Below are 25,080 nucleotides of genomic sequence, written 5' to 3' on the forward strand. Positions count from 1 at the left end.
CGAAGTGTCAAGTGAATGATCCATCTCTGCTTCCTAAAACCTCCACTACCACAGATACCAGTCTTCAGTAACACAAAATGGTTCAGCACAGATACTGAAATGGCTTTGGACACAGACAGCATCCTTGGCTATGGCGCTGGAGGCTTAGATTCACCTCTAGCCAAGCTGTTCAGTATAGCTACAGTGAAAGCAGCTACAGAACAAAGTGGAATGTTCTGCCCATAAAAAGCAGGACAAATTCAATTCAACCAAACACTGCCCCTTCAGCTTACTCTCAATCATCAGCAAAGTGTCAGAATGCATCATTGATAATACTCACCTACTAGCCGACTTACCAATGCTCATTTTAGATTCCATCAGAATCACTAAGCATCATTACTGCCTTGATCCAAACTTAAACACAAAGGGCGAATTCTAGAGGGGAAATAAATGTGCCAGTTCTTAACATCAATGCAATACTGCCTTAATACAATGGAAGTCAATGGGAATCAGGAACAAGATCTCTCCACTGGTTGGAGTCATGCTTAGCTCAGACAAAGAGAGTTGTGGTTGCTGGCGGCCAATCGTCTCAGCCCAGGACATTGCTGCAGAGATTCAAACCAGTGACAGCCCAACCATCTTCAGCTGCTTCATCCATGACTTTCCCTCCATCATAAGATCACAAGTGGGGATGTTTGCAGATGATTGCATGGTGTTCAGCTCCACTTGCAATTCCTCAGACAATCAAGCAGTCCATATGCAGCAATACCCTGGACAACATTCGGGCTCAGAGCTGCTGAGTGGCAAGTAACATCCGTACTACCCGATGGCTAGACAATGACCGTCACCAACAAGAGAAAGTTTAACATTATCCCTCTACATTCAACAGTATTATCACCACCAAATCTCCCACCACCAACCTGGGAGGGGTGCACCATTGATCAGAGGAATCAGGCAGGTTGCAGAGTGATCGGTCGCACCTTTCCCACAGTGGTCCTAATCACAGGAGAAGTGTCCAATGGCCACTATCAGCTTTTACATTGAGAATGGGCGGCCACTGACTCATTTTAAATGAAAATAAATGAGGCTGTGTTCGAGTCTTCCGCCCAGAAGCGGCAGCAGAGAGAAGATCATACACCCTGCACGTACACTTGACATCAAGCGGCTTGTACGTGCTTTTGGCACCTAATCACAGAGAAGAGTTGCTTCCATTTTTCAGCTGCTGGCAAGAGGACTGTGAAAATGGATCATTTTCTTAAAACTAAGAGACTCAAATAGTAGTGTACCTACTGGACAGGATCTCACAACAGAATTTGCTGGACAGAGCTGTTCAGGAGAATCCAGGGCAGGACAGAACAGTGCTAGTGTTAGCTCTATACAGAGCTCCAGGCCCTCTAATTAACAGTCTACAAAGAAGAAACTTACTCAGGAACAAAGCAGTTTAAAGATGATTTCTTGGAGGTATGGTTTTGTCAATTGTGCCAATGCAAATAAGGATGCATAGCCCATGTGTTACATGCAGAGAAATAGTACTGGCAAATGAGGAGAAATTTCAGATTTTGAAAGAGAAATGGTGCCTTTTGAGGTTGAGATCTCAGAGTCAGTTATTAGCCTACAGCTGACTCCAAGCTGCTGTAGCTGACCTATGATACCACATTCAAAATATGCCAAAAGCCTATTAGGCTGTCAGTGTTCTGGAGTAGCATCTCCCAAGAGTATCCAATGCGAAGTAAAACAAGAATTTTGTTGCTATTGCCCTTCACGATGACATACTTTGCACGGTTGGATTTTCCATTTTCATAAAAATGAAGATAACACAAAGGAACTGGCTGAAGTATGCACCTAATATGCACATTGCCCTTTCCTGAAACCTGATTCAAGTGAGATCATGAGGACCAAGCAGGCTCTTCTTTCACATGGTAAGCGAACATGACATGTGTCGTGAAGGTCGGCCGGCAAAAGTGGGTCCCACTACAAGGTGTGCCACAGCAACTTACAAAGGCTTCTTCACCTGCTTTGGCAGATGCCATCCTGCCAGGTGGAACTGCTGATGTATCACTTCTGGAGGACCTATATTGGCCCACCAGCACCAGTGGCTATTAATGGACCTGGCAGTTTAAAAGTAGCTGTGGGTGTCTCAGATCCATACAGTGCAGCCTTGAGGAGGTTTCCTGACGTGGGGTCCCAACCTCAGAATAAAGTGTGGATGATCTTCAGTCAAATTCAGAATGCAACAGCGCGCGCGGTCCTCGTTATACATGCAAAACTTGGTCAACCATGAGAGCAGTCAAGAAGCAAATTGCAATTAAGTTAATAAAGCTTGCAATATGATGTCAAGCTCTCCTGTGCCCATGGTTACTACCCCATTCTGATAGGCGGAACTGGCAGTGTGCTCAAAAGCAAACAATAATTGCTTGTTCTCAGAAAATGCTAGGAATCTAATTTGAAACATTTAAAAGGCACACTGTATCGTTGAAACAATCATTTCTGAATATTAGATAAGGTTACCGGAACTCTATTAATTTGCAGTTGGTTGGGAGCCTGGAGAATAAGTTCCTCTCTCTGAAACAGGAATCATCTGTCGGCAGGTTTTGGCTTACTTTGTGAAAGTCAAATATATCCCTACTGAGCTAAAATGGTCAAAACAAGTTAACCAAACGTGAACTTCTTCCATCGGGCAGGAGATACAGAAGTCTGAGAACACGCACGAACAGACTCAAAAATAGCTTCTTCCCCACTGTTGCCAGACTCCTAAATGACCCTCTTATGGACTGACTTCATTAACACTACACCCTGTATGCTTCATCCGATGCCAGTGCTTATGTAGTTACATTATATGTTGTGTTGCCCTATTATGTATTTTCTTTTATTCCCTTTTCTTCTCATGTACTTAATGATCTGTTGAGCTGCTCGCAGAAAAATACTTTTTACTGTACCTCGGTACACGTGACAATAAACAAATCCAATCCAATCCAACTGGCGCTTGCTGGATTTATCCAGCAGAGTAAAGAACAGGAGATGAACCGGCACCTTGCAAGACCGAAGACGATGAATCTATTAATACTCCATGGATCTGCCCACGTGCAAGTAGCTCAGGCACACACACCAGAAAAATCCCAGGAATGATCTTTAATCTGAGCCAGTGCAAAAATAGGGGCACGATTAATTTTGAAACACCAGTTTCTGTTGAAAACCATTGGCTTCTCACCATATTAGCTGTGGTTATTCGAACACTTTTAATTTGCGACAAGTGAACAAGGTAAAGAACTAGTTAAATGTTTAACATAGACAAGCAAACATAAATCTCATTTTTATTGACATTACTCGATTTTGATCTTTCCAGTGAAGGGATGCCCCTGCCCTGTGATTTACGCTGGCCTCGATGATGCAAAAATATTTCCTTCCTCCACATCTTGAGGGCACTGGCATTTTCTGGAGAACAGTTTGCCACCTTCTGGAACCTTTCCCCAAGTGACAATCAAACACAGCCTGAACTCTACAGTCACCAAGCTAACTGACCAAAACATCACAGTCAACTCTGATTCAATGCACACCAACTTCCACTTACACACACATTCTAATGAGGATCACTGGATAGTGATCAAGTGACCCCTACTGGAAGTGCACACGTTTGATTACAAGACATGATTACATTTTAGCGAGATAGCTCTGCAAAAGTAAACCGGAAACTTGACGGGCGGCCCGGATGGTGCAGTGGTTAGCACTGCTGCCTCATGGCGCCGAGGACTCAAAGTTCGATCCCAGCCCCGGGTCACTGTCTGTGTGAAGTTTGCACATTCTCCCCGTGCCTGCATGAGTCTCACCCCCACAACCAAAGGTGTGCAGGGTAGGTGGACTGGCCATGCTAAATAGCCTCTTAATTGGATAAAAAGGAATTGGGCACTTTAAATTTATAAAAAACAGGAAACTTGATTTACCAAAGCAGCCAACACTTGCCTACAATGAATTCCCGTTAACTTGTTCCTCGAGCTCTCCACACATTCTGCAGATTAATACTAAGAGAAAAAAGAGCTCTTGCAATCTTTTGTAACTCCCAGAACAGATTCTAATACATTGTTTCAACTTTACTTTTGAAAGATTTATTTATTTATTTTTAAATGTAAACTCAACCAGTCATTTATTACTCTGGATAAAACTATCATGCTACCTTGCATCCATTAGAACGGAATTCTAACCAATCTTTTTCTTCAAGTCGGAGAGCCATTCTAACACCACAATTGGCAAAAGCCAAATATTATACCCAGGATCGTCCCAACTAGGTGAGCGAAAGGGGTTCAGTCACTGCTTTTTCTTTTCATACATAGTTTGCCCTCTGTGAATTGGAAACGTTTTATAGAACATCAATCACTTTAATCTCTGGTCTGTATTCCTCTTGTCACTGAGATGACATATTGTACAATGTAAGAGCACAATAAAAGTGCACAGCTTTATTTTCTAACTCCCAAGATCCAGAACTACAACGATCTGTCGATGAGTCAAATCCCAGGGGAGCCTCCTTCAATTCCAGATTGAACAGAGATTCGTGAAAGCTGACGAGTCCCAATTTGCCACATGAATGCGTTTCTATGTAATTCGATATTCCTACTGATTTACTATATTACTTTTCAGATTCAAATACCGAATAAAATACACATAATAAAACACAGCAAAAGAGAGAGAAAATCTTTAGCCCTTTTGTTCTTTCATAGTTGACATTTTGCTATCTTTGAAAGGCCAGGGGTGGGTTAGAGAAATAATTCTGTAATCTGTTTCTAGTCGTGCATGATGAATTCCACCATGGTGTCAATGCAGTCAAACATGTTTTCAGTGTGTTCGTGTTGCAGTGCAAAATCCTGTAGCATCTCCACCACCTCTGCAGCATTGGCTAGGGAAAAGGGAGGCGGGCATTCACCCAAATCATCAGGACCATCGGCCTTCTCTGCTGAGGAATGTACTGCATCTACAATGGCAGAGTCTGTCAGATCCGTCATGAGTCATCCAACTCCTCGTAATTTTGCATGACTGTCTCTGCTGGAATCATCTCCCTCAGGCGAGGGAAAGGTCGCTCGTCATCGGATTGACCGAATTGGGTCACCCTGCTCCTCCTCAAACCCATTGTTTAGTGCAGCTCTGGCCTGTGTGAATCCAGTGTGGTTGAAGCAGTTTGTGATTTGTGGCTTCCTTCACCATCTTCAATGCTCTTTTCAGCATCAACATAGCCTCTAGTACAGAGAGAATGTACTCCTGATTCTTATCGATGGCCTTGATAATCGGAGATTCAGATACTGTCGGTAACAGGTTTTGCAAATTCCTGATCACCCACTGAAAGTTACTGATCACACACTGATTTAGAGTCTGGTGTAGGAAGGTCAAGAACATCTCCTCGTCAGTCTTGAGATCAGCAATGTCAGGGTACGGGAGGCGATTGCCTGCAATAATTATAATTTTCCTTTTCTTTTGTTGATCCATTTTTGTCCACTTTCCCGATTCAGAATTTTTGAGGTATGGAGATTATCCAGGCAGTCCTCATATTGTATGACTTAAGCACTGTGGGTCTTTGGACTCGCCCATCACAAGAAGTTACTACTTTTCGATGCCATCCATGTTGGCATGGACTGTAGCACTGCAGTGTTCCTTGCCCCACATTCCAACTTTCCACACATTCCCCTTAAACTTCAAAGTGCAGTCTGGCAAAAAATGCTAAAATAGTCTGGTTGCATCCGCTTTAAAAATGTCACTTTGTGCATACTCATTAAAGATGTGGCTAATGCCAATTTGGTGTCGATCATGTGCCATTGCTGTCGTAACAGTAGCACCCTCACCATTTATCATGTGGAAGAGGATGCCGTGTCTTGTCTTGATCAGTCCAGCCATCCATCACTACAGGTGAACTCCATGTGTCCCAGCCTCTTCGTCATGGTGACTCCCCTTTTCTGAAGAATTGGGCCGGACATGGGAATGCTTTCTGCTCAGGCTGCTTTGAACCACATTAGCAGAGCTTCCTCAAAAGTCAGGAGAGGCGTCATCCTCCTTTTTGCTGCAAAGAATGCCTGCTTGTCAAACTGTTCTAAGATGTTCGCTTTGGCTTTCATAATGGTGAACAAACCCAACAGTGGAATCTCCCACTGCTTCACAATGTCCACTTTCCACTTGCTTTATAAACGTCACCTTTACTCCAATCGACAGTTTTGACTTTCTCACTGGTTTTGCCGATCTGGCAAGAGAAAAGTCACTTAGGTGCAACCATTCTGCTTTGATTGGTCAGCACTTTCACAAGGCTGTCACATGCCGCTCAATTTTAGCATTATTCCTTTTGCTGGCATCAAACGAATGTTCAGCTAGCCTGCATCAATCACTGCAGAATTTCAGTAAATCAGAGGCATTGTTCTACAGCTTTTGCTGTTCTGTCTCTGTGGTAATGGGTGACAACTTTTGACACCAGCAGAATTGTGTCACCCAGGTTTGGCTCAGAGAGATTCCACGTACAGCAGGGTTTGGCAACAGTGTTTAAATTCTCCTTATAATCACACTAAAATTACTCTGATAACAAACTCATGGACTTACAATCACTGTGGCAAGTTGTGGAATTGAATTCCGTGGTCACATGTCAGCTGATACCAGAATGACAACCAATTGTGGGCAGCATGGTAGCACGGTGGCTTCAAAGCGCCAGGGTCTCAGGTTCGATTCCCCGCTGGGTCACTGTGTGCGGAATCTGCATGTTCTCCCAGTGTGTGCGTGGGTTTCCTCCAGGTGCTCCGGTTTCCTCCCACAGTCCAAAGACGTGCAGGTTAGGTGGATTGGCCATGCTAAATTGCCCTTGTCCAAAAAGGTTAGGAGGGATTATTGGGTTACGGGGATAGGGTGGAAGCGAGGGCTCAATGGGCGTCGGTACAGACTCGATGGGCCAAATGGCCTCCTTCTGCACTGTATGTTCTATGATTGCCGTTGGATCAGCATAAAAACCCCTAATAGGTCACGAGTACTGTCCTCTGGCAGGCCGACACAGAATTACAGTTCCATACTACGTAGCTGACTCTTAATCCTCCCTTAGGTAATCCTCTCTTAGATAGCCCAGCAAATCACTCAGCCATGCCTGCAATCAATTGAGGATGAACAAGCAATTTAAAAAACATTCTAGCAGGGGTTGTGGGCGCCGTTGGCTAGGACAGCACTTGTTGCTCATTCCTAACTACCCTTAAACTGAGTGGCTTGCCATACCATACTATTTCATAAGGCAGCTAAATGTAAACCACATTGCTGTAGGTCTGAAGACACATGTAGGCCAGACCAGGTAAGGGCGGCAGATTTCCTCCCCTAATGAGCATTAGTGAACCAGATGAGTTTTTACGACAATCAACAATAATTTCATGGTCATCATGACTGATGCTAGTTTGCAATTCCAGATTACTTGAATTTAAATTCCACCAGTGGTCTTGCTTCTGTTGCACACTTCCAGACAACAGATTTTTTTTTTAAGTAAAAAGGTCATAAAGTTCGAAGCTGGAAACCAGCAAGTGACATCAACTTCATCTGTCCTGTTTCCAATGATGAATTGGAAACACCAGCACGTACCAGAATAACATTGAAAGGACTGTCTGGAGAGGAGGTTGCAGTGGATAAACAATCATATTTAGTGAAATGTGATCACCATTCTTGATGCTCAAAATTGTCTGAATCATTTCAAAATTGGAATCCATATTGTGAAGCCTTCGGCAAAAGCAACCAGAGAGCCGCCGAGTATGTCCCAAGATCCTGGATGAAACAAAAGGAGGAAGCGAAGGCACTAGAAATTATATTTTAGGGTTCTGGAATATGGATATGTTCCAGAGGACTGGTGAATGCCCATTGTGGCACCCAGTCTTAAAGAGGGAGATTCAACTAATCAGGGTAATTCCAGACCAATATCACAGAAATTTTGTAACCTTTTGCATAATACACACACACACAAAACACATTACACAGAAACAGGCCCAACTAGTCCATGTCAGCATTCATGCTCTACTTGAACAAAGCTGAAGAAAGATATTATCATGCACATGAAGACAAAATAATCAGAATTAAACCAGAGTTCAAAGACACTGCATGGGGATACTGGGAAGGTCAGAGAGTGACCAAAGTTGATATAATTTGATAAAATAGCAGCAGTAATTATACACCGAATGAAAGCACAATTGGTGTTGTGGAAGAGTAGAGAACTTTAAAGTACAGATTAAACACGCTATTCAGGACAGCACTGGGGTTGCGAAGGGGTTGTTTCCACCCACACGATATCTAGAATATAAAAGCTAGAAGGAAATGAGGAGCCTATAGAATATCTCAAATTGTTGAACCATATACAGTATTATGCTCTGCTTTGGAGGGAAGAGGTTGAGGATTTATGACACAACATAGATGGAGTACAATTCTGTCAAAGGAGGAAATACAACTACAATGAAATACTGGGAAAATTGAAATACTGGGAAAATTGGAACTTCCACGAGAACAATGAGATTCAAAGTATATAAATTATGAAAGAATGCGGCAGGAGTAGCTAAAAGATCTTAAATGAGGGATGCATGATTAAAACAAAGTGGTGAGGTTGGGATTTCACTCTCAGGGTTAAAAATTGGAGGTAGACCCAATTATCATTTAAGATTGGATTGGAAAGCTGGAAGAAGAAAAATTGACACAAAACACAAGCAAGGTTGGCAAATGTGATTAGGACTGTTTGCTCAGGGAGGGTACATAAATGTGAACTGGTTGGACAAATGGCCGGCCGCTGTGCTGTAACTCCTACATATATCTATATCACTGATCTTTGTGCAATTTGCATGTGGGCCTAAGGCAAGTGTATAACCTGGCAGTTTTTATTGACTTACGCCTCATTTCATTTCTAAATACATTACATAATCCAGAAGGCCCAGTACTCAGTGAGCAGATTTGATTCTCTGAATGAGTCAACAACGACAACAGTTCCCATTATTCAACCTCAACCCTCTTGACAGAAAGATTACAGCCAAGTTCCTCATTACAAGCCCTCAAGATAGCTCAGTGTTTTACTGAGTTGCACATTTTCCTGCACACTAGGTCGATTATACTTTAGTTCACAGGCCACACGATGGTTGACACAGTCTCATATAATGGTTGCCCTAGGTTTCAGAAACAAGTCCTGGGAATGCAGAAATCTGCTCTTATCACAGCCCACTCCCAGCTATTTTATGTTCATTGGATCTCCAATTGTTGGGACAGAACATCTTTGTAGGTAGCTTCTGTGGGAGGTTTGGGGCATGCGCACAGGTCACCAAGCTTGTCAAATTCTATAAAAAAGGGACATTGTCCTTTTTGGAAAACTATTTGGCAAAACATTTTAAAAGGAGTGGGACAGGGAAGACCTGGAGCATCAGATGGCATTTCAGTAATGACATCATGCATACAAGTGACACAGTGATATGTTGTATTTTAACACAAGTTCACTCTAGTCATTCACCCCCACCCCACTTCCTAACAAGAATCTCAGTAGGGATCAAGCGTGAAGGCTGAATTATGTTTGCTCCCTTTCCTAACCCATTGGTGCTGATGTCATTTGCAACAATCCTACTAGCTACCCAACTGAGATTACCTTCTTTTCGTGTGGGTTATGCTGCGCCAGACAGTATATTTAACCAAGGACACTGGGGTGCTCAACATTTTACTTTTGCAAACAAAAGGGGAGACCGTTATCCTAATGCACAGATCATAGCATTAACTGTAACCTGGTGGAGAACCCATTGAAATCAGTTTGACTTTGCTGAAACAGACCAGCAAATGAATGTGCTGCAGAGATATTATTATTGTCTACAGCAAGATGTCACTCTGCTCAGGGACATCCTTTGCAACATTTGGATCTGAACCATAACATTTATTTCTTCTCTCCAGGAAACAAACTTAAAAGACTTGATTTGATTTGAAGAATTCCTGCAACACTATAAATCAATCAGTCAGCATTCCTAAAATGGATTAAATGTGTATAATTTATTTTAGAAACTCTTTGATCATTTGTACACTCGCCATGCCAAAAGAGGTTGCGCCATCTTGGAAAATAAATGTATTTTGCGGCATCCATCACAGCTGCATTTTTGTAATGCTTGGAATTTCTGGTTCCATTTCATACCACTAATTTCTATTTGCTCCCCAGGTTTCTGCACTATTTATATTTATGAATTGGGAAGTGGAGATTACCTTTAATTTATCCATTTACAGACTAAAAACCAACATGTTTTAATGATATTTGAGCCGGATGCAACAAACTGGTGTACAATCGCTCAATGATGGGCAATAGATCAAACAATGGCAGTGCTGTATTCTACATTTTATTAAAGGGTTTTGGTCACAAACTCTCTGGCCTTCCAGCTTGAACCACGAGAATGGTGCAGTGTTCCTTTAGTCTAGAGGTAATCTACAACACAGAATCTTAAATGAAGCTAAAACCATATTAGAGTAGCAACTCTGGCATTCTATCTGGTTGTTCTCCTTTTGCATTTTACAGCATTAATAGGTGACAACATGAAAGTCTATAAATGTACCTATCACTCTTCTACATATAAAACATTTATAAAGAGGGGATATTCGCGCTGGAATTTACAGTAGAATATGCAAGAAAATTTGAACCCAAGATTTGCCCTGAACCTGAGTGAACAAGTGACTCATGAAAGTGCTATTGCATGCTTCGTCCTCATTCAGTCAAATAGTCATGTATTCCCCCAATGTCATTGACTGGCTGCAAATGTTCTTCGGGAAGCTAGTAATGAGTATTGGTCAAAGAGAACAAATAGATGTTAAAATCACAACAATTAAATTTCCCGTGAGAAAAACTGAGCTGAACTCAGAATTCAGGGGCGTCATTCTCCGACCCCCCGCCTGGGTCGGATAATGGCCGTTGGCCGCCGTGAATCCCGCCCCCGCCCCCGCCGAAGTCTCCGCTCCCGGAGATTGGGCGGGGGCGGGAATCCGGCCCAATCTCCGGGAGCGGAGACTTCGGCGGGGGCGGGATTCATGGCGGCCAACGGCCATTCTCCGACCCGGCGTAAATCAAACCTGGTATTTACCGGCGGGACCAGGCAGCGTGGGCGGGCTCCGGGGTCCTGGGGGGGGGGGCGCGGGGCGATCTGACCCCGGGGGGTGCCCCCACGGTGGCCTGGCCCGCGATCGGGGCCCACCGATCCGCGGGCGGGCCTGTGCCGTGGGGGCACTCTTTCCCTTCCGCCTCCGCCACGGCCTCCACCATGGCGGAGGCGGAAGTGACTCTCCCCACTGCGCATGCGCGGGAAACTGACAGCGGCCGCTGACGCTCCCGCGCATGCGCCGCATTTCCGCGCCAGCTGGCGAGGCAACAAACGCCATTTCCGCCAGCTGGCGGGGCGGAAATCCCTCCGGCGTCGGCCTAGCCCCTCAATGTTGGGGCTAGGCCGCCAAAGATGCGGAGACTTCCGCACCTTTTTGCCGGCGCGATGCCTGTCTGATTTGCGCCGGCTTTGGCGCCAGTCGGCGGGCATCCCGCCGTTGGGGGAGAATTTCGCCCAAGATGTTCAAAATATTCCACAAATTTAATATAAAAGCTGAACTTTTTTTTTTAAAGCTCTGAAATTTGCAAGCATTGATGTTCAAAGAAGCTTTGGTGTATTTGTACAAGAAATGCTGAAAGTTAGCATGCAAGTGCAGCAAGCAATTAGGAAGGTAAATGGCATGTTGGCTTTTATTGCTAAGTTGTTACAGTAAAGAAAGAGAGAAGTCCTGCTGCAGGGTTTTTGGTGAGACCACATCTGTAATAATGTGTGCAATTTTGCTCTCCACATTTAAGAAAGGATATACTTGTATTGGAGGCAGTACAGCGAAAGCTCACTAAATTTCTCCAAGGGCTGAAGGAGCTGTCCAAAAACACGAGGCTGAATAAATTGGGCCTATATTGTCTGGATTTTAGAAGAATGAGGTGCAATTTCATTGAAACATACAAGATTCATGAAGAGCCTTGATAGGTCCAACATTGAGAGACTGTGTCCAATAGTCAGGGAATCTAACATACGTGGGCAGAGTCTTAGAAGAAGGGGTTCACCATTTACGACTGAGATGAGGGGAAAATTATTTCACTCCCCCAAAGAGTTGCCAATCTTTGGAGTTCTCTACCCCAGAGGGGTGAGGATGCTCCATTGTTGAATATATTTAAGGCTGGGATGAACCGATCTTTGGTCTCTCAGAGCATTACGGGATATGGGGAGCGGGCAGGAAAGTGGATTTAAAACCCAAGATCAGCCATGATCGTACTGAATGGCGGATCAGGCTCAACCAGTCATGTGGTCTATTGCTGCTTCTTGTGTTCTGTAAGCAAATGAAACTCCTTGTTTGAGAATCATCATTAGACAGCATTGTGGGAAAGCAGCTCAGCCACTTTAATTTCGCCTCCATGGGAGGAGCAACTTTCTCAGCCTGACGAGGACACTCTGAAATTACATTGTTGAGATTACATTGATAAGTCACCCTTTTGCAGGGACTGGTCAGGCCTATCTTCAAAAGGTACAGTAAATACAGGGGGCATTGCTCTTGAGGTTGCGGAACAAGTCCATTGTTGAGGTTATGGGGAGACTTATTCCGCAAGCCTGGAAGGAAGGAAAGATAGAAAGAGAGGAGGGAATCATACTATGTATTCAAGTCGTTTGAAAATGCAACAGCCAACTTGTGCACAAGATTCTGAAAACAGCAAATGATGACTGGCCAGATGATCTATTTTTGGCAGCTTTGGTTATTGGATGATTTTGACTAAGAATGCTTCCCTTTCAAATAGTGCAGTGGGGTCTTTTGCACCCAGTTTAACTGCAAACAGGGTCTCAGTTCTAGTCTCATTTCGGAAACATCACACTTAACAGTGCAGTGCTCCCTCAATACTACACTAAATTGTCAATCTGTCGAGGAGTTGGAGAGGGTTTGTGCTGGGTGGGGGGGGGGGGGGGGGGGGGGGGGTGTTGAGCACAGAATCTCGCTACATGCAGATGACCCGTTGCTGTATATTTCAGACCCATTGGGTGCGTTGAGGGAATCATGAGTATCCTGGAGGAGTTTGGCCAGCTTTCCGGATACAAGCTAAATATGGGGAAGAGTGAAGTGTTCCCGATCGAGGCCAGGGGGCAGGAGAGGAGGTTGGGAGAGCTGCCATTGAAGGTGGTGGGGGTGAATTTCAGATACTTGGGCATCCAGGTGGTGCAAGGATGGGCGTAGTTGCATAAACTGGTGCAGCAGATGAAGGGGGATTTTAAGAGGTGGGATGTGTTGCCACTGTCCCTGGCGGGGCCGGTTCAGACAGTGAATCTGACGGTGCTGCCGAGGCTCTTATTTGTCTTTCAGAACCTCCCAATCTTTGTCCCAAAATAATTTTTTAAGAAGGTTAATGCTTTGATCTCGGGGTTTGTGTGGGCGGGGAAAGCCCGCAGGTTAAGAAGGTGTTGGTGGAGCGGCGGTGGGGAGGGGAGCTGGGGGGGGGGGGGGGGGGGGGGGGGGGGGGGGGGGAGTGGGGAAGGGATCGGGACATGGGGACGGATGGAGGCGGCCTCTTGTAGGGGAACGAGTTTAGGAGCACCTCTGCCATTCTTGTCAGCCAAGTACTCACAAACCCAGTGGTGGCAGCCCTGAGGGTATGGGGGCAATGGCGGCAGCATCTGAGGTTGGACGGTGCCTCGGTGTGGGCATTGATTTGTGACAATCACAGGTTAGCACCAGGGGGCGCTGGACACGAGGTTCTGGGGTGGCGACAGACTGGGATCAAGCGGTTTGGGAACCTGTTTGTGGGGGGCTGCTTTACGAGTTTAGAGGACCTGGAGGAGTAATATGAGCTGCCCAGTGGGAACGGGTTTCGATATTTATAGGTTCGAGACTTGGTGAAGAAGCAGATGCAGTCCTTTCCCGGTTTGCTACCCTTGGATTACAGGATAAGGTGCTATCAAGTGAAGGACTGGGTGAGGGCAAGATGTCCGAGATTCATAAGGAGCTAAGGGACTGTGAAGGCGCCCCGATACAAGAAGTCAAACGGAAATGGGAGGAGAAACTGGGGGGGGGGGCAAATGGAGGCCAGGATGTGGGAAGAGGCCCTGAGGAGGGTGAACGCGTCCTCGTCATGTGCGAGGCTCAGCCTTACCCAGTTTAAGGTAATTCACAGGGTGCACATGACGGTGGCCAGGATGAGCAGGTTTTTCAAGGGGGTAGAGGATAGGTATGGGCGGTGCTTGGGGAGGCCCGCAAACCATGTTCATATGTTCTGTGCAGGTAAGAAACTGAAGGGATTGGCGGGCGTAATGTCCAAGGTGCTGGTGGCCCCAAGTCCAGAAGTGGCGATATTTGGAGGTTCGGAAGACCCGGAGTCCAGGGGACGAGAGATGCCGATGTCTTGGCCTTTGCCTCTCTGGTAGCCCGGAGATGGATTTTGCTTGGCTGGAGGGACCCAGAGCTCCCAAAACCGGGGGTGTGGGTGAGCGACCTGGTGGAGTTCCTGAAGTTGGAAAGAAATCAAGCATGTCCTGAGAGTCGGTCGATGGGTTTGTCCAGAGGTGGAAGCCATTCATCGACTTCTTCAAGGATTGAGGTGTCCGCAGAGGGAGGGGGACGGGGAAGCAGGGCAGGAGATGGGGAAGGACAGGGGGGTTTGGGTGTTGATTAGTTAGTTATTTATTATGATGCTCTTGATTGTTCTTGCTCTTGTTTATATAAACGCCTTAAAAAAAACATTTTAAAAATAAATTGTCAATCTGGGGTGCACGTTCAAGTCCATAGTGGGGCTGATCATGTGTCAGTAATTTAAACAAGTTGACACTCAAAAAATCTCTTTTTAAAGCCATTGGGGTAATTTTGAATGCAACAATCATGTTAGTTTCACATCCTCCTCCAATCGGCAGCTTCCCAGATTGCTACAAAGTTTGGAAGCATCATCTTTCAGATGACGTGTTAAAACAAAATCCTATTTATCTGTCTACTTTCATGTGTGCAAAACATGTTACATGGAGATATTTTGAAGAGCAAGACATATTTCTCCGTCCTCAGGAGTTACAAATACCACTTTACTTATAAAATACCATAATTTGGAAGAACATCTGCATGTTAACTTTGCCACGATGCTTCTCTGTACACCTTCCCATAAGGAGATGGTGGCTCTGATTACATTAATTATTCTTGGCAAGTTGTATGGAAAGATGCAGTCATTGAAATTAAACAGACGCTTCTTCAGCCTAATCCGCAGGTAAAAGCTGCTTCACCCTAATCCCCAGCCAAAGTTGTACTCGGTGTGTTTTTGCGAGTGAGAGAGAGAGAGAGTGAGGTGGGTGGAAGAGAGGACGAGGGGAAAGGCATCACAAAAATATCCCCCATTAAAGGTGATCCAGCTGATACATCTGGGCTCAGAGCATGCAGGTACACAACTTCAAAAAGAACTCGCAGACGACAGGAAAACATGTAAAGTTGTGGTTAAAAAGATGGTAAAAGGTTATAATCCAGTTAACCAAACAATCAAGGCCCCAAAGGCAAAAAGAAAATCAATTGACATTTTAATCTAACTGATTGGGGAGCCAAATAAATGACTTGGGCTGGATAGGTCCCCACACCAGTGTCAAAATAGTAGAGTTTTACAGCAGGAAAATTTGGTTTAAAGGGACACAAATTCCAAGCCCTGCAAGGGGCTAGCAGGGACTCGGAGTAGAACTTGCATATTAGTTCCACGCCATCGGGACTTGGCCAATCGGGGGCGGAGAATGGCTGAGCGGGCCTCTGGCAATGGCCCCAGGTCGGTCCCAGGCAGCGCGGTGGACTCCCCGAGTACCCCACTTGTCGGGGCCCACAGAATCGGTGAATCAGCGGCGGTCGATTTCTTGCAGGAACATCAATTCTCAGCCCTCGCACCGCCCGCGATTTTGGCGCGAGGGTGCGGAGAATCCAGCCCCTTGTATTTTTCGCGCACTTTCAAGATTAAAAAATAGTCCCAAGGACATCAAAGGGCTCAAGAAAAGTACATTTGACACTGGACCAAAGAGGGAGATATTAGAGCAGATGGCCAACAGTTTGGTTAAAGAGGTAAGTTTTAAACAGGGAAACTACTCAAAAGGAGCTTACAGAGAGAGCTCCAGAACCCAAGGCCCAAGGCAGCAGAAGGCACAGCCATTAAAATTGGAGATACTCAAGAGATCAGAATTAGATGAGCACAGATATCAGATAGTTCTGGAGGAGGAGATTGGAGAGATAGGGAGGAATAAGGTCACAAAGGGACTTGAAAATGAGGATGAGAACTTAAAATCAAGGCCTTGCTTAACCTGGAGCCAATTAGTTTGATGAGTGTTGTGCAGAAGGACATGGGTAGAGGTGTTTGGATGACCTCATTTTACCCATGATAGAATGGGAGGGAATTAGCAGGAATGGGCAAATGTTTTGAAATATCAAGTCTGGAAGTAAGAAAGGGCTGGATGAGGATTTCCGCTGCAGATGAGTTGAGGTGTAACAAAAGTTAGGTGATGTTACAGAGGTGGAAAGAGGCTGTCCTCATGATGGCACATATTTGTGATTGGAAACTCATCTCGGAGTCAAGCATGACACCAAGGTTATGAGCAATCTGATACAACCTCTTCTACAGTTGATGGGAGGGTGATGGAGATGGTGGCTGGGGCATGGGATTTGTAGCAAGATCGAAAACAATAGCTTCCTTCTGCCCAATAATGAATTTGCCCAAGTTAAACCATATTACTTTTTCTCATAGGATCTGCACTCAATTCAAGTTCATTTAAGTGTAAAATGTTAAATGTTTGTACATTATTTGACTATGGTGACTGGGGAAAGACAAGAGTAGAAAAAAACCACAAAGGACAAACTGGTCCTTGCCAGATAGGAGAGGAAGATGACGAGAGAAGATAAACCAGCTACATGGAATATTTATTTTTATAGAACGGCTCCTTAAATACTTCAGTAACTGCTTTCACAAAGGTATTGAACCCTTGCTGGACAGGCCCCACAAAATCCTCCCACAATCATAATGAGCAATACAACTTACCACAAAATGTCACATTACGTTACCACAGCCTGCTGACCCCAAAGTGGCAAGTAACATATGCTGATCCCAAGAGCTGGAAATAAGGAAATGCCCATCAGAAGGCACCAAATCCAAGGCAAATGAGTAGACGAGAGAGGTGAGTTCAAAGCAGGTGTCAGAGAGACAGACACAGTCATTCAAACAAGAGACAAAACACCAGAGTCTTGGCTTTGAATCAGCTATGTGCTGCTGTTTCAGGTTGTTCTTTTTTTTTTTTAAATAAAAATAAAAAAGCTGAAAGTATAAGGCACATGAGCTGTTGAGCAATATTTGTATCTTCAACTATACTGCTTCAAATAGCTTCAATACATCAAGGTTGCTCAATATAACAGTATTGTAAATATATTCCTGAAGACTTTCCTGGAGTTAATATTTCTATTAAAGCTCTTAGTATGTGTATTTATCATTTATGAGAGACGTAAAGTAATTTACAGCCATTCAGTGCATCAAGTTCACATTGGCTATCGTTGGAATCATCCAGAGAATCCCATTCCCCCACTCTCTCCACACAACCTGGAATTTTATCCCCGCATCCTGGAAGTTTATTTCCTTCGAGTGCCCATCCAATTGCCATTTGAAACTATTGCCAGTCTCTGCTTCCACTACCATTGTGAGCAGTGAGTTCCAGGTCATTAACATTCGCTGCATAAAAAATTCTACTTCACAATCCCGTTGCTTCGCTTACTCAAAACATTATATGTCTGTTGCTTAGTCTGTCTACCATAAGCCAATGGGAACAGTTTTCCTTGTCTACCTTATTCAAACCTGTCATAACTTATACACCTCTTGTACTCCATAACTCAATTACATCATTGCACATGGGAGCTGACTGTGTTTCTATTTTTTTGTTTTATAGGGACTAGGATTTTCAGCAGGAATATTGAAAGGCTCACAGCAGTTGACAATCAGCCAGAGGATATCAATTTTAAAATGCTCATCCTGGTGTCAAAATTCCTCCACAGCCTCACCTCAATCTCTGTAGCCTCCGCCAACCCTTCCAGAATGCAGAGGTACTCCAACTCTGACCTCTCATGTGCCCACACCCACTTAGCCCCATCAATCTTGTCCTTGCTGTCAGCTGTCCAAACTCTGCAATCCCTCCTGACATCTGGATTAAAGGTGCTATATAAATGTTGTTTTACTGTTGCAAGTTGTTGTTGTCAAGTGACAATCACCAAGTTGCACCAACTGATTTAGGAGTGAAATTGGTCACAAGCTGTCCTCGAACATACCGCAGGCTAGCTTTGCACTATGATGCCAGAGGGGTTAGGAGCCTAAACAGCTCTCATCAACAGGGACCTTCAGTTCCAGCACGTAAAGGTCTCGCTGCTCCATCCCATCTGTACACTCGAGTGGCACTAATAGGTTTGGCTTGTAGCAATAGAAAGACCCAAATAAATAATACACCCACACCACCCCTGCACAAAGCAGCTCAAAACGTGAGCTTCCAGACTGCATCCACAGCAGCGGATATTACAGCCGCAATAACGAGCAGGGTACAGTTACACCCGAGCAAGCCTCTCCAAATTCAGCAACATTTTCCAAGCTAGAGAAACCTAGAGCTTCCGGCTGTTAATGCCGGCCGGATCTTCCGGTCCCGCCGACGACGCACCCGCACCGCGGGGGAGGATTCAATGAGAAATCCCATAGACAGCGGCGGGACCAGAAGATGCCGGCGCGGGGAGGCCAGAGAATTTTATGTCCTCCAGAGAATGTTATGTCTCTCCCCCCCGCGGGGGCCCCCGCGCACGCACACTCACTTTTGATGGCATTGATGAGCGAGGTTCCGTCTTTGATTACTTCCTTGATGAATTTGTTTGTCCTCTCCAGCTCTTGCTCGTAAGATTTCAGCCGCTCCCTGAAATCCGGGCTGTCCAGAGAGCAATCGCTAAACTCCAACGGAGGGTGGCCCATGATGGGTTTACAAGCTTATGCAGACCAGTGTTTTCTCCAGCCCTCTCCCCTTTTCCTTGGCTTTTTGCAGAGGCGCCTCTGTCCTGCCCACCGGTCTGACGCTCCGTCCTGTCTATTTCTGCAGTGATCAATTACAGCTCAATTTCTCCCTTGTCAGTGTGCCGCGGAGCAGCTGATAGCGGCGGCGGCTGTAACAATGGTTGCGGTTTGGGATGTTACTAAATATTGCCAAATGTAACCTTTTTTTCTGAAACAGAAGATTCCCTTTTCCTCTGGGCGTCTGCGCTACTGATGCAGCAGGATATTACTGCTCATTATACCCTCACCCTCTTTCGTTATCTCAAGCTGCAGCAGCTCATCGGCGGCACAGATCGCACCTTCTTTCGGACCACCCTCCAGTCCGTCATAGCAAGAAGGGAGGAGCAGAGAAAGCAAAGGGGGAGGGGAGTTCCCAGAGGGTGGCGGCTTTGACACATACAACTCTAGCTTGACAACACGCACACATTTGCCGGATTAATGGATTGCAATCGTTATCTAATTTCCTGCAACCTGGTGCAGAAATTCTGAGTTCATTTTGCTTAGTGTGAAGGTGTTGACGTTTTGGGGGTTTGTCAGAATGCTCCATTTGGCGAAGAATGATGGGGGAGGGGGCTTCATTGTTTCAACGCTTAAAATCATAGGGTGTGTGATTGTAAATACTACTGTTCACATTCTCCCTCAATTCACACAGATTCATCACACAGTGACACTCCAACTGGGTCAAACTGTCCCAAATGTGCAATGCACAGCGATACTTCCAAAAGGTTGAGCTGTCATAAATGAAAGCTCCCTCCAGTTTTCCCCTCCTTTCAATACAAGGCTGAAGTACAGTTCCAGAGGTATCACCACCCTCTGTACTTTGGGCAAGATACCGTTTTTCCTGTTTACCAGCGGCTACCACCTTCGGTAACTGGGAATGTACCAAATAATCTCCCCATGGCGAGACAGCCTGCTCATTGTGCATTGAACCTGTGACGGCCGCACTTGGTTCCAGCCTCTTGACTCACCTCCAACCGACATTTTTCTCCTTCAGATAGACCATGTATTGCCCTCCACCACTGTGCCTTGCGGGATTGCCCCCAAATAAGGGCAGCCTGCTCATTAAATGTGTTACTTTGTCCAACCCCTGAAATATCTCTAGACAGACCCTTGATGTCAGGTCCACAGGTAGTCAGCTTGAGAACCATTACCGAGACACCACAGCTGAGACTTTTATTGAACTCTTTCATGTGGGTGCTACAGGCTCAGCCAGCATTTATTGTTCATCCCTATTTACCCATTAGAAAGTGGTGGCGAGCACCTTCTTAAACTGCTGCAGTCCATGAGTTGCAGGTATATCCAAAACGTTGGAGGGAGGGAGTTCTGGGATTTTGGCCCAGCTAAAGTGAAAGAACAGCAATATAGAATCGTTGCAAGTCAAGCTGGTTGCAGCTTGGAGTAGAATTTGCAGGTGGTGGTTGAGGTAGTCACCACTGATTGTATAGTAGTTGTAACGATGATTATTAGAGGTAATACGGTAAGGCTCCTGTACTATAGGTCCGGGGGTAAATCCCTGCCTGCTGGCTCTGCCCAGTAAGCGGAGTATAAATGTGTGTGCACACCCGAGCTGCGTCCATTCTGGTAGCAGCTGCAGAAGGCCACACATCTCTGTTTAATAAAGCCTCGATTATTCTCTACTCTCGTCTCGTAGTAATTGATAGTGCATCAATTTATTAAGCAGAGATATTACAACGATGTAACTTCGTAACAAGCCTGATCGCCTACAGCTGCACCCTCAAGCAGCCAACGCCACGCCGGCCTTCGACCACTGGCTAGCCTGCTTCGAAAGCTACCTCAGATCATCGACTGAACAACCCTCGGACGCACAGAAGCTCCAGATCCTGCACTCACGGGTGAGCTCCGATATTTTTCCCCTTATCCGGGATGCGCCCACTTACACTGAAGCAATGGAGCTTCTGAAAGGACATTATATCCGGCCGATCAACAAACTCTACGCCAGGCATCTCCTGTCCACGAGGCAGCAACTCCCCGGTGAGTCATTAGACGATTTCTGGCGTGCTCTGCACATCCTGGCGAGGAACTGTGATTGCCAGGCAGTTTCAGCTATCGAACATACGGAACTCTTAATCAGGGACGCTTTTGTTACGGGCATGGGGGTCGGCGTACATTCACCAGCGCCTATTAGAAGGGGTTATGCTCGACCTCGCGGCGACCAGGCAGCTCGAGAACTCACTTACAGTAGCCTCCCGTAACGTACAGTCGTACGCCCTCATGGACATTGTGGGCCTTACCAGCTACCGCCCCCAGCCCTCATTAGACGATTTCTGGCGTGCTCTGCACATCCTGGCGAGGAACTGTGATTGCCAGGCAGTTTCAGCTATCGAACATACGGAACTCTTAATCAGGGACGCTTTTGTTACGGGCATGGGGGTCGGCGTACATTCACCAGCGCCTATTAGAAGGGGTTATGCTCGACCTCGCGGCGACCAGGCAGCTCGAGAACTCACTTACAGTAGCCTCCCGTAACGTACAGTCGTGCGCCCTCATGGACATTGTGGGCCTTACCAGCTACCGCCCCCAGCCCACCCCAAGCCTGCGCGCGCGGCAGCCAGCCAACCCCGGGGGGCCAAATGCTATTTCTGCGGGAAGACCAAACACCCCCGGCAGCGCTGCCCGGCGCGGAGTGCAATCTGCAAGACCTGCGGAAAGAAGGGACATTTTGCTGCTATGTGTCAGGCCCGGTCAATCACTACAGTTTCTAGGCCCGGCGTTCCTACACCCCCCATGTGCGACCCGTGGGCGCCGCCATTTTCGTCCCTGCAGACCACGTGCGGCCCGTGGGTACCGCCATATTTAACGCCGCCCACCGTGGGTGCCGCCATTTTGGACGGTGCCTCAGGACTCCTGCTCATCGGGGACTTCGTCTGGCCATTCATCGCCTCCATCACGTTCGACCAGTCCCGGCCTCACAACCTTGCAACCGCGACAATGACGGTGAAAGTCGATGGGCACAAGACTTTCTGCCTTCTTGGCTCCAGGAGCATGGAAAGCTTCATCCACCCCTCTATGGTAAGGCGCTGCTCCCTCGCAGTACCTTACACCCCGTTACCCAGAAAATCTCCCTGGCCTCCGGATCCCATTCCATGGAAATCCGAGGGTACTGCATCGCCACCCCACCGTCCAGGGCGTAGAGTTCAGCAACTTCCGACTCTACGTCCTCCCCAACCTCTGTGCTGCCCTGTTACTCGGACTAGACTTCCAGTGCAACCTCCAAAGCCTAACTCTAAAATTCAGCTGACACCTACCTCCCCTCACCGTATGCGGCCTCACAGCCCTTAAGGGCGACCCACCTTCCCTGTTTGCAAACCTCACCAGGAGCAGACGGTACAGTGCCCAGGCCAGGACCTTCATCAGGTCGGAGGTCCAGCGGCTGCTGCGGGAAGGCATCATTGAGGCCAGCAACAGCCCCTGGAGAGCCAAGTGGTAGTAGTAAAGGCTGGGGAGAAACACAGGATGGTCATTGACTACAATCAGACCATCAATCGGTACACGCAGCTCGATGCGTACGCCCTCCAACGCATATCTGATATGGTCAATCAGATTGCACAGTACCGGGTCCTTTCCACAGTGGACCCGAAATCTGCCTACCTCCAGCTCCCCATCCGCAAGGCGGACCGCCAATACACTGCGTTCGGAGCAGATGGCTGCCTTTACCATTTCCTTAGGGTTCCTTTCGGCGTCACTAACGGGGTCTCGGTCTTCCAACGTGAGTTGGACCGAATGGTTGACCGGTATGGGCTGCGGGCCACATACCTAGATAACGTCACCATCTGCGGCCACGACCAGCAGGACCACGACGCTAACCTTCTCAAATTTCTCCACACCGCCAAACTCCTTAATCTCCTGTACAAAAAGAAGAAGTGCGTGTTCCTCACCAACCGCTTAGCCATCCTTGGCTATGTTGTGGAAAATGGAGTCTAGGGCCCGACCCCGACTGCATGCGCCCCCTCGTGGAACTCCCCCTCCCCCACTGTCCCAAAGCCCTGAAACGATGCCTGTGGTTTTTCCCCTATTATGCCCATTGGGTCCCTAACTATGCGGACAAGGCTCATCCGCTCCACAGTTTCCCCCCTGACAGCTGAGACCCGCCAGGCCTTCAACCGCATCAAGGCAGACATCGCCAAGGCCACGATGCACGCGGTCAACGAGTCCCTCCCTTTTCAGGTCGAGAGCGATGCATCGGACGTCACACTGGCCACCACCCTCAACCAGGCAGGCAGACCCGTGGCATTCTTTTCCCGCACCCTCCATGCCTCCGAAATTCGATAATCCTCTGTCGAAAAGGAGGCCAAAGCCATCGTGGAAGCTGTGCGGCATGGGAGGCATTACCTGGCCGGCAGAAGATTCACTCTCCTCACTGACCAACAGTCGGTAGCCTTCATGTTTAACAATACGCAGCGGGGCAAGATCAAAAATGATATAATCTTGAGGTGGAGGATCGAGCTCTCCACCTACAATTATGAGATTTTGTATCGCCCCGGGAAGCTCAACGAGCCCCCGATGCCCTATCCCGAGGTACATGTGCCAGCGCACAAGTGGACCGACTCCGGGCCCTACACGATGGTCCCTGTCATCCGGGGGTCACCCGGTTCTTTCACTTCATAAAGGCCCGCAACCTGCCCTACTCCATTGCGGAGGTCAGGGCTGTCACCTGAGACTGCCTGGTGAAGGCCTCCCATCCCTTTGAGCGCCTCAGCATGGACTTCAAAGGGCCCCTCCCCTCCACCAACCGAAACACTTACTTCCTGAACGTGGTCGATGACTACTCCCGATTCCCCTTCACCATCCCATGCCCCGATATGACGTCTGCCACAGTCATTAAAGCACTCAACAGCATCTTTGCCCTGTTCCCCCACTTACGTCCACAGTGACCGGGGATCCTCATTTATGAATGATGAGCTGCGTCAGTTCCTGCTCAGCAAGGGCATTGCCTCGAGCAGGATGACCAGCTACAACCCCTGGGGAAACGGGCAGGTGGAGAGGCAGAATGGTTTGGTCTGGAAGACCATCCTGTTGGCCCTGCGGTCTAAAACTCTCCCGGTCTCCCGCTGGCAGGAGGTCCTCCCAGATGCGCTCCACTCCATCCGATCACTACTCTGCACTGCAACTAATGAAACCCCCTTCATGAACGCCTCCTTGCCTTCCCCAGGAAGTCCACCTCCGGGGTTTCGCTCCCAACATGGCTGGCAGCTCCTGGACCCGTCCTCCTCCACAAACACGTGCAGACCCACAAGGCGGACCCGTTGGTCGAAAGGGTACAACTACTGCACGTGAACCCGCAGTACGCCTATGTGCCGTACCCTGATGGGCGCCAGGACACAGTTTCCCTCTGGGACCTGGCACCAGGTGGATCCCCACCCACGGCCCACCACCTGACACGCCGCCCCTCCAATTGCCCCGATTCCCCCCAGTGCATCTCACTATTGCCCCTGCCCCAGGATGATCCGTCCTCCCACTGGTTCCACCTGGGGATGAAGACGAGGACAACACGCTCCCTGAGTCACAGGAGACCAAGTCGGCGCCCGCATCACCACCGGGACCGAAGCGATCACAGCGGAGGATCAAGGCACCTGACCAGCTGAATTTATAAATGTCGCCTGGACTGTAAATTATTCACCAAACTGTAAATTTTAATTTTTCACCAAACTGTAAATATTTCCACCACTCCCGCTGGACTCTTTTTTTAACAGGGGGTGAATGTGGTAGTCACCACTGATTGTATAGTAGTTGTAACAATGATTATTAGAGGTAATACGGTAAGGCTCCTGTACTATAGGTACAGGGGTAAACCCCTGCCTGCTGACTCCACCCAGTAGGTGGAGTATAAATGTGTGTGCACACCCGAGCTGCTTCCATTCTGGTAGCAGCTGCAGGAGGCCACACATCTCTGCTTAATAAAGCCTCGATTATTCTCTGCTCTCGTCTCGTAGTAATTGATAGTACATCAGTGGTGACCCCTTGCATCTGCTGCCCTTGTCCTTCTGGGTGTCGGGATTGCAGGTTTAGTAGGTGCTGTTAAA

The 25,080-nt window shown here is 47.1% G+C and overlaps 1 protein-coding gene across 1 annotated transcript in view; it reads right to left on the minus strand.

Moving 5' to 3' along the window:
* Nucleotides 1-19,360, minus strand: part of ophn1 (oligophrenin 1) — a 230,177-nt gene extending 210,817 nt beyond the window's left edge. The window contains exon 1 of the mRNA XM_072505810.1: nt 18,808-19,360. Coding sequence (XP_072361911.1) covers nt 18,808-18,961 — 154 coding nt within the window. The 5' untranslated portion in view covers nt 18,962-19,360. The remainder of the gene's footprint in view (nt 1-18,807) is intronic.
* Between the last annotated feature and the right edge of the window lie 5,720 nt (nt 19,361-25,080).

The sequence above is a fragment of the Scyliorhinus torazame genome, chromosome 5 (assembly GCF_047496885.1).
Source record: "Scyliorhinus torazame isolate Kashiwa2021f chromosome 5, sScyTor2.1, whole genome shotgun sequence".
Taxonomy (NCBI): domain Eukaryota; kingdom Metazoa; phylum Chordata; class Chondrichthyes; order Carcharhiniformes; family Scyliorhinidae; genus Scyliorhinus; species Scyliorhinus torazame.